The sequence below is a fragment of the Lepisma saccharinum genome, chromosome 29 (assembly GCF_977018435.1).
Source record: "Lepisma saccharinum chromosome 29, izLepSacc3.1, whole genome shotgun sequence".
NCBI classification, from domain to species: Eukaryota; Metazoa; Arthropoda; class Insecta; order Zygentoma; family Lepismatidae; genus Lepisma; species Lepisma saccharinum.
Window position 1 is genome coordinate 24,261,578 of NC_139257.1, and position 11,067 is coordinate 24,272,644.

General features: G+C 36.1%; 1 protein-coding gene across 1 annotated transcript in view; it reads right to left on the reverse strand.

Annotated features, from left to right (window-relative positions):
- Positions 1–9,892, reverse strand: part of LOC145981440 (sodium channel protein Nach-like) — a 49,119-nt gene extending 39,227 nt beyond the window's left edge. Inside the window, exons 1-2 of the mRNA XM_083114673.1 lie at positions 9,657–9,892; positions 8,619–8,825 (exon numbers count right to left, since the gene is read on the reverse strand). Of these exons, the coding sequence (XP_082970799.1) occupies positions 8,619–8,825; positions 9,657–9,877 (428 nt within the window). The 5' untranslated portion in view covers positions 9,878–9,892. The remainder of the gene's footprint in view (positions 1–8,618; positions 8,826–9,656) is intronic.
- Between the last annotated feature and the right edge of the window lie 1,175 nt (positions 9,893–11,067).

The window sequence follows — 11,067 nt, forward strand, 5'->3', positions numbered from 1 at the left end:
TGTGGTTGATGCCAATATTTGATCTTGATTGGTCTCAGTGTGCCCCCAACAAAAAACTGGTAATAAAATTGTGCAGGGGACAGCATATATATTTTGCCACCTGGTGTAAATGGAGAATCATATTCTTTGTTGGGGATGCTGTACAATTCAAGAATTACTGTATGTTTTGGATTCTCGATTATGCCTGTTATTTCCTTTTCTGCTGTAAGCAATCTGCTTGTTACAGATTCAAGATGCTCATTGATGGTCCTAACAACATCATCATGGCCTGGCTTGATTTTTATGTCCACAACAAGTTTTTTGTATTGTTGCACAATCTCTTGAAGCTGGGTGGCAAAAACAGAGAGGGCATTTGCTTGATTGGATTCCATGGTCCCTAGCTGTTGCTTGATATTGGCTACAATTTGTTGCAAATTTTCAACAACTGCCAATTTTGAATTTTGAGCAGTAAGATCATGGACCTGTCTTCTGATATCCTCAAACAGGGCATGCAGTTCATTAATATGTTGATTGGTTGGTAGAGTGGCCACTGTCTGTGTGAGATGTTTGATCTCTGCCTGGATATTCTTGATATCTTCTGATTTCAATATGCGATTCACTGCCCTCTTAATATTTTTAAGTTCCTGTGATGTAGGAAGATTTGATACTGTATTTTGCAAAGATTCAAGTGCCAATTTTACATTGTTTAATTCAGAAGCATCAGCCACATTTTGCATAGCATTTTGGAGCAGGGCTATATCTGCCTGAGTGGGTGTTGATTGTTGTAAAATTTCAAGCTTTGTTTGGATATCATCGATCAAGTGATGAAAATGAGATAGTTCAGATTCAGTGTTGAGGTTTTCAAGCTTTGTGATTTGTTGCTGGACACTGACAAGAGTATCTACAATACCGGGCAGGCGGGATTCTTGTACATTTGCCAAATCACTTTGCACTGCTGCTATTGTACCTTCAAGATGGGTTATGGTACTTTGAATTTTTCCAAAATCTTCATATGTTTCAAGTTGCAGCTTGATGTTTGCTACACTCCGAGTTATTGCATTCAAAGCATCAGAAGATGGCAAATTGTTCATAAAATTTTCAAGTGTCTCAATTTTTTCTTTAACCTCGGCTATGGCATTGTTCAGAGGATCCAGATTAGGTATTTGGAGTGACTGAATCTGTTCCTTTAGAGTGGAAATCACTAGATCAAAATCTTCTTGTGATTTTATGCTTTTGACAATTGTTTGGAGCTGTGTCTGGACATTATTTATCTGCTCTTCCAATTGCTGTTTCAATTGCTCAGAATTGGTGGCCTGGGTCTTAAATTTGGCTTGAAGAGCTGCTACAGCTTCTTCTAAACTTTGAAAATTATCTAATGTGGCCAAATCAGTATATTTCTGAAGCAGCACTTTGAGTTCGGAATCAATTTTAAGAAGAGGGTCCATGCATTGTGATTGCAAATTTGTAATTTCTAATTGAAGACTGGCATTGAGTGTGGTTTGTAAAGCTTGTATATCACTTCTTAATTTCTTGACTCTGACATCAAGCATCAGAATCTCATCACTGTGATCTTCATGTCTTGTATGGCCAAATATATCATTAGGCATTTTTGATTTAATAGTTATTTATTATAGAGTATCTGATTCTTAATTCTATAAAAAAGGGTATAAGCTTGTCATATGATCCAGGGACCTCAATATATAAGCAGTCACCAGCAGAAACAGTATATACAGTGCCAGAAACCATGTTTGAGTGCTTAATTCTGTAAATATTTCTCCCTACTGAAATCTTGACATCACCCTCAGGGGTTGTAATAAATTGCAATTGCCCACCTACAGGTAATTGGTAATGATTTAAATTATTGTTAAATATGTACAATGTTTTGCCTGTTTCATCATCAACATCTGTAAGTATGCTGTTCAAATGAATAATTAACAAGCCACTCAGTTTAGACAGCATATCAGAAGAGGGTTGTGGTGTCGGCAGCTCCATAATAGCCTGTTTTTTGAACCCAAATAAGTTCATAGGCATGTTTATTTATTTCAAATCATGCTCTGTAATTGGGCATTGATTTCCATTATTCAAATCACAATGCCCCCAAGGTAAAGTATGTATGCCACATGATAAAATGCATCTCTTATCATCATGTGGGTCCAGAGCCACTTTTCTTACAATATTTGAAGTCAATAAGTGATCCTCACTCTGAATTCTATTTTCTGATGTTCTGATTGAATTCTGGGATTTGAGGCAATTTTCATAATCTTCAAATTGGAGATCTTTTTCAACAGTAACTCTGCCAACGCCCTTGGCCTTTTTGGCAGCAGCACCACTACATGTTTCAAAAGTGTACACCTTGGCACTTAACCCAGCAAATTTCACAATAACATCACCAAGTGTCTCATCTTTTAACTTGCCAGGCACCTTTTTGTTGTGGTGGTGTTGAATCTTTGTATGTTCACTGGTATCAAAATATTGAAACAATTCAGGCTGTAACATATCTTGATAAACATCTTCTGTTTGAATATCAAGAATAAAACTATCCGTGTCCATGTACAATAATTTTACACGATCACCATAAAAAGGTTTCAGCACATCATAATACAATATTAACATATGTAATTTGGACAATTCCAATATCACAGCCCCTACATAAATAGGTTTATCAAACTTGATCTTTGTTTTCATCATGTTGAAAAGTGCCATGTGCTCATCATAAATTCTTCTGTAATTGAAGTTGGGCTTTGCAACCAATTTTTTGCTCCGGCTGGGGTCAGTAATTATTTTAACATCGGTATGTTTCCTGACATTTTCAATTGTTTTGCCATACACTGAATTCACCATCAATTTAAACAAGCCCTTATCAAATTGACTCTTTGCAGATGTTCGAAGCTCCGTGTTTGTATCAATATATGGCTTCAACCATCTTGAGTGCCTGAACCTTAAGACTTTTCCAACTTTGGTCACTTGAACACCATGTTTCATCAGGAACTGGAGGTTTTTGTAATATGTAACATAACCCTGTTTCGGCTCCAGAGTCATCATGAGCTTCTTCTGTTTAGAGCCGGGTGAGCACTTAACCTCGGAAATTGGGGACAGATCAGAAAATTTGTTGTGTAAATGATCTGGAATTGTCAGATCAACCTCTAAGATGAGGCCACTGTCACTGTCATCAAAATCCTTAAGATCTTCAATATTGAAATCTTCAACCCATTCAAGACCTGCATATGGCAGTTTATCCATCATGGCGTAACCATAGAGGCTGTTTGCATCTACATACGTTATATAATTTGATGGCCGTGCTGGATCATAATCAGGCATATGCTTGTTATTTGCTCTGGCATATCTCTGGGAACATTGCACCATCCCTCCTCTTATACATTTCTCCATAAACAGATACATATCTTGATCGTGGATCAGATCCAATTGCATTTTGGTGTTCAAAAACGTTGCGGCCCATGCTAGGCCCGGGGCACTAAAAAAATATATTGGATCCAATCTATAATTTTGCATGGAAGATTTTCTGAATGCCTGCAATATATCAGCTAAGAGGGTCACATCAAGTTTTAAATATGCCATGTGATAATCACCAAATGTCTGGCAATTTAAATTGTTCCACATCAACTGGGCATGGTGATAATCTTCATCAGTGATTCCAGATCCTCTGATTCTGCTGTAAAACTCTTCTTGTGGTGGCAGGGAACACTCATCAAATTTAGAAAAATCTGTAACATAGTCATATGGATATACACCCTTTCGCCTAATTAATTTCAGGTCCTGATTTGGAAACAAGGCACGTGTGATTTTTATTTGTTCATCAGGTAATTGAGTGGCCAGTGTATCCAGGCTAGCAGATAAAAATCTGTAAGAATCAAGAAATCTTATGTGAATAGGAACACCATCAACTTTAATTATCTTGCTAATAGATATATATTTTTCATCATTTTCAGCTAAAATATTTAAATTCTCTTTGTCAAACCCCTCGTACCTGATCAGATGATGGAAATCATAATTGGATGCTCCATGGCAAAATATGGGGATGAATCTTGGTCTCTTGATCTTAATATTACAGCTATTACACAGGGCCATTAAGAATTTACCATCTGTATGAGAATGGTGTTTCATCTTGATATTTGTATCTGAAAATTCAGAATCACATACCGGGCATTTTTCTGCATTGTTGAAATCTTCAATCTGTTACTCTGTTAAAGGCAACATAGGCTTTGATTTTAATAAGATGTTAGATGCTATGTCACGGCACTCATTTTCTATTCTATGTGCAAATATTTTGATGGCATCTGGTCCCATGTATGAATATTCTTTACTAGCTACACCATCCTGTACAACCACATAACAAAAACTGGAAGGTTCATGTAGCTGGTATGGTGTAGTTGAAGATTCTTCGGGATCTGGATTGCAGAATGCAAGAGGTTTGAGGTTCGATTCAAAATCACAGACAATATATGCTGGGTGTTCCAACAAGGCTTCATTCTTTTTGAATTTGCAATTTTCACTTGGCATTGGCATCACCATATGAACAGGTTTATGGTTCCCACAGTATTTCAGATGCTCAATTAACTTGCTTTTAGCAATTTCTGTGTTACATTCAGGAACCCTATTTACCATTTTTTGACCATCAAATACAGTTAAACATCTTCTGCACAACTTGAATATTCTATGAGTTTTGTCTAGTTGTTTTCTGACTAAAGCTTCAAGATTATGTATCAGAGTGTAATGATATGTACCATCCTTTTCAATTAAGAGCAGATCAATCGGAATAGCAGAATCATCATCAATTGTACTGATTCTGAGAGGATCTATCAAGCAATTGCCAGTGGAACAAATAAATACATTAATAGATAATTGTTTGCCATTGATGTGCCTGGCCCTTTTTTCAAATTTATCAATATTCTGAACTGACATTGGATATTCCAAACCCTCCATTGCATCGTCAAAAAGATGTTCATGTTGTTTGTAATAACTTATTCTCTGAGGATTCCTTGAAACTGGATACAAAGCAGCTAATATACACCACAGAAAACATTTCTGGTCGGTATTTTCAATATTGACCACGGCTCTTCTGTTTTTAATATTATCAGGTAATGGCAGATATGTAGAACCTTGTAATGGATTGAATTCAGAAATATTAACATATAACTTGTGCGGAGAGCCGCATAGGCTCCATCCGGACTCTTTTGCCGCAAATTCAGAGTGTTTGATATTTAATTGATCTATCAAATTGCCTATTATTGTGTCTGAATTTGTATTTGAATATACAGGTACAGTTTCTGTTATGTGGGGCTGTGTAAATTTTGTGCCATTTGGCTTCTTATATTGTACAAACAATTTGAGGGAGAGCTTATAAGAGCCATTTTGTGCATTAAGAATTGCCTGCAGATTAGGATTTATACTGTTCAAGAAATTCTCAATGCCGCATCTTGGCTCTGATACAAACCGATAATCCCTAAGTTGGGTATTAAAACTGCTACGGATGGGTTCATAGCGTGGCTGCTTTGCTGATCTGGCATTAAGAGGTGCTTCGTGCTTTCTTTTCAGACCAGATGTTGATGGTTGTGGAGGCAATGTTGATGACTGTACAGAGCAAGTATCTTTATGTGTATATGTGAAGTATTGCATGCTGTATTTTCTATTGCATTTGGGGCAAATTTTTGTGGGAGTTCTGCATTTGTCTGGATTACAAATCTTTTGGTGTCTGGCCCAATTAGAGCTAAATATATTTTTATTGCATTGGTCACAATATTTTTGATTCGGCATTTTTGCTGTTGTTTATTATATACAATTTCCTGGGATTCAATTCAAAACTTTATACTGGATAAAAATATCAGTTGGGTTCAGCTGTGTGATTTGTATGTGTGTATGTATATGTATAGGTGTGTATACACTTAATATTTTTGGCTTTGGTATTTATATACAATTTCTTGGGATTCAATTCAAAATTCTATGCTGGATAAAAATAGCAGAAATAGGCCACAACTTGGCCACAAGTGGACCGGAAGTAGGCAAACCGGAAGTGGACCGGAAGTGAACCGGAAGTGGACCGGAAGTGGACCGGAAGTGGACCGGAAGTGGACCGGAAGTAGACCGGAAGTGGACCGGAAGTGGACCGGAAGTAAATATGTGTGGGTGGGTGTGGGTGGGTGTAGGTGTGTATGGGTGGGTCTGGGTGTGGGTGGCCTAGTTTTAAGTCTCACAGAAGTGCCTTTTGTAAGTGTAGACAAATCAATCTTCCTTTCCGAAAAAGCTCTTCCTTTCTGAAAAATTCCCGAGGGCATTTTTACAAAAATCTTGGGTTAGAAAGAGTTCCACACTAGAGCAAAAAGCTCATATGGGCATGTTGAGCTTGTTTTAAGTATAGCAAATCTGCTTGAGGAGGTGCTCTTCCTTTCTCGCACTGTCCCTATCATAAATACATCTACTCAGGTGAGATTCAAAACACCATTTTTGTTATTTTTAAAGATGGCGCCTCCTATGCACACTTGCACCAGTGAAGATATGTTGTTTCTTGCCCTCTGTCAGCCTAAAACGTACAGAAATTTCTCGGCAAATGAAAGTCCAATATCTCTGTGCATGCTTACCACACCAGCAAGTTTACTAATGGAGGAGAAAGTTCAACAATGGCCTCAGTTCGCAGGCAGATGGGTGGAAAAGCCTTCGCAGTTGCTCATAAGTAACTGCACATGGACCCCAAGAACAGGCACTAACTCGAAGTGGAAACTATATGATAGATGAGCAATAGGTCTGTGTTAAAATCAGTGATGTGCGTCTACGCGTAAACAACGATAGTCTACATTCTACACGTAGACTACTTTATACACGTAGATTACGTAATCCATGCTAAGGTGATAGCTTAGCAGAGGGCGCTGTGGATTTAAAAGAAAATTATACTGCGTATCAGTTGCTGAAGTGAGAAGGGAACTTTTCATACTCTTTCTTCCAAATTCGAACAATTTCTCACCTAGGAAGAAACCTAATACAGGAAATATTCTAGTGTTTTATGGGGAAAAAAACACTCTTGCCTCACGACTGCCATCTGTTGTTGTTTTTTGCATACTATTTATCTTCTTCCATAGTTGATGATAGAAGAGAAGATAAATTTTGTTGTAAATAGGATTCTTTTCATTTCGTTAGGAACCAATATATTTGAAAATGTCACTTTTTTCATGAAATCCTTGAAAATTAATTTTAATGCACTTTAGATTGTCTGCGTAGTCTATGTAAACTACAACCCAATGTAATCTACGCGTAGATTACGTGTAGACAACGCATGTAGACGTAAACTTATAGTCTACGGCACATCACTGGTTAAAATGCAGCAAACTTGTGCAAGCCCACATACAGAAACCTGCTAGGTAAGAAACCAAAACAAATTCTGGTTTACATTTGAATCTCCGTTGTATATTCAATAACGACGCCCTATGAAAACCTACTGGGCTATCTAAGATTCTCATAGCCTTTTAAAATCCTTAAAAGCTTAGTTTATTTTAACAATCGCGTTTGAGATATTTTTATGCATTTTTATTCCGTTACACAATGCTTTTACTAATGTATTATAGCTTTGTTTGTTCATATGCATTTCTAATGATGTTTAATTTATGACAAATCGACATAATTTTGGTTATATTAGAAATTTCCCTTTAAGGTTTTAAAATTCTATTTTCGTATGAATTTTTGCAATTGTTGCTTGCTATGTGCGTTGCCCTCTTTCTACGGCTTTAATTTGTACTGATTTTCTGTCAGTTCTGAAATCGAGACAATCATTGCGTACAAATTATAAACTTTTGGCAACATGCCAGAAAAATAATGTGGCAAACGTACTGAATAAATCCAACAAAGTTTCTCATTATGTTAGTTTCTTGCCCAATAAGCTGTAAAAACTGTAATCCACGTTAAAAATAAACTTTTTGTCGATCTTCAAGTAATTTCAAATTACGCATAAACTTTGTTAACAATACCATCTACAAAATTTAAATACTACATATCAGTTTTCATAATGTACAACGGTTTCCCCCACTTTTTGTCACTTTTACCCCGACACTATGATAAACCTTATCTACCGAGGAAAATTAAAGTGTCCCCCCCCTGTTTCGTAACTCAATCGCCGCCACTGATGTACAACGTAACCAAATATTGCCAATTTGCTGTTATCACTGTCGTATAAAATTATTGACTGCAATGTTGACAATACCTGAAAATCTATGAATTTACATAATTCATAAATAGTTTGATTCTGTTGAAATCCTGTTACTACTATCTAAGTTACACATCAAATTTTGCCATAATGTAACTTTGTATTAAAACACTTTAAATTCGACATGATCACTCAGCTTTCTTATAGATCATAAAGGGCCTATCAATAATTTTACGAATGTTTTTAACACCTCACGAATATTAGCATAAAACTATATATAACAGGTAACATCCGATAATATTAGTGTCTAGAAATAATAGTTATGTGACGTTGCAGTTACACAAAACAATTAAATCTTGTGCAATATTATTTTCGACCTCAATCTCTCTATATATTTTTACGTTTCACACAATATTAATTCTACTAGTGGTAATTCTAGATATTATATTTGAGCGCGCCATCTATGAATGATATTTTAAGCTCAGCTACTCACAAGTGTTCTATAAACTGGTCAACTTTAGACAAAAGTAGCCTATTCATGTTGCAGACGCTGACAGCAGGAAAGGGAATGTTCCATATCGGGTACTGTGTACTTTCGACTCCAGTTACGGTGGGCGTGGTCAGATATTTCTGGTATATCAGCACCACAAACATGGTTGATCCTATAAAACCCATAACGCTAAGCGAGAGCCATAACACCCTGGAAGAGACAAAATATAATATAATATTTTATTTTAATGTATAGAGACATGCCACCATCAAGACTATCTGTACACTGCCTGCAATGAAGCAGAATGTAGCTTTTTGAAAGTCTTTAAATTGTTACATTGTGACATTATATCTAAACACTAAATAATACAGAAAAAAAAACTACTGTGAAAATTACGGATCAAGACTTAAATTTCGCTGCCATCCACCTACCGTAAAAAATAACCGATTTTTTAAAATTTTAACAACTACTACGTAATTAACGGTAATAAAATTTTAATATTTTAATGATATGCTAAGAAATATATTTATGGTTAACCCAACTACAAGTTATCTATCTTTATGCATGATAAAATATTTAAATTTGAATTTGAGAGTATTTTTGTAAAATGTCTAAAATCCCTATACACACACACACACACACACACACATGTATAACTGGGTGTCTGTGTCTAGTATTTCAAGTGATTACCGATGCCATGCCTACGTCATCCTAGCCACTGCAAAAATCTAGTTCTAGTCATTCTAGTCACGAAAACAAGTATAGTATATATATATATATATATATATATATATATATATATATATATATATATATATAGATCAAGCATTACAATAGGGAAAGTAATTTTCAAATTTCTTTTCTGTATATGAAATAGTGTCCGTGATAAATTATTAAATAAATCATATTCAATAATAACGATTACGTAAAATTATATTTAATTTTTAAAAATACGTAGTTAGCACCGCCATATTCAAATGTTATCTTTATTATTGCTCGTTATAAAATCTAATGCGAATGTTAAGGAAAACAGGGTATTACCGTTCAGTCCAATGCTGGTCCTCTTCAAAGATATACTTGAAACCATGAAGTGAAGTTCTGTCGCAGTAGTCTTTCAGATGAGGAAGTATGCTGCACGTCCATCCATGAGTATTCTGTGGTACAACGTGGATTGTAGTGCTAGGAATACTTCTATGTCGCACAATCTTGTCTGTGAGTTTCGGTAGCTTCTTTGGTACTCTTTTATTATTACTGGCCGACATCGTCAAAATAGTATTTTTTCTTCAATAATGATTTTTAAATGCCATTGATAGTGCAGGAAGCTCTTAGCTTAATGCGTGTAAAACAAAAAACAGGGTGCTGAAGGTAAAGTTCATACTCTGCCATCTATTGGCAGATTTTTAATTAAAAGGAGCAGTCTATGATATTATCAATATAGATAATATAGAGTATCAATTTATTGATGTGGTTTCTAGGGTAAATTGACTTACGGAACAGCTACTACTACACTTATCATGCAAGAACTAATCGTAGGAAACAATTGAAGATCTCATAGACGCTTGAAGCTGAATAGAGATACTAAAATGATCTGTGACAGACGTGAAACTACGTAAAGCTAAGATTCAAGTCTATCGATTGAGACTTTGTACTTGCGCAGAAATGACGTCACCAGACACTCATGAAAGATTATAGCGTTTAACAAGTTCGCATGTCTTACGTACACTTTACGACTCCGTCTAATTTTTTAGAGCACCTCAAGGGTTAGAATTAAACTTCACGTGTTGCAAAACTTCGCTTTTACGCGCTATAGAAATCGAAGAACGACAAGACAAGATGGCGTCTACTGTTAGTTGATTTGGCATCCAAATTACAGTCCATCAAGTCATCTTGGGAACGCCTAGCAACCTCCAACTGTCACGTTGGTCGATGTCCTGAGTTTTCGTACTTGTTTTGTGTCGCGATTCCCTCTTTATAAACAGTCTTTTCCAAATTGTTCAAGGTACACTTCCAGACATTCGACTACGGTACTGCTTAATGAGAAAGTCTATCATCGTGGGAACATATCGATCAATTTTCCCTTCCGGCACAGAGAGGGGGATATTTAGTGAACCGACAATGGAAAGATGGCGCGATATCCCAATTTCATCAATATAACATTCATTTTTTTCCCTGATCACATAGGTGACTTTCAAACAACAAGTAAAATTGCATATTTGCCGTCGAGACCAAGCGATCACTTCACGCAGACAAGTATTAAAACATCAATAGGTTCTCTGTTTGCATATGTCCATACATGCAATAGGGAACAAAGGCCCTTGTGTATATATACACCATTCGCTCTACTGAAGCCTCAAGTCATTAACAAACGCATCCATTATGTAGCCTATGGTATAAAAGGGAGGAATATTGTTTGTCAGGATCGTTATCTCGTTCCTCCAACTATTATCCGTTC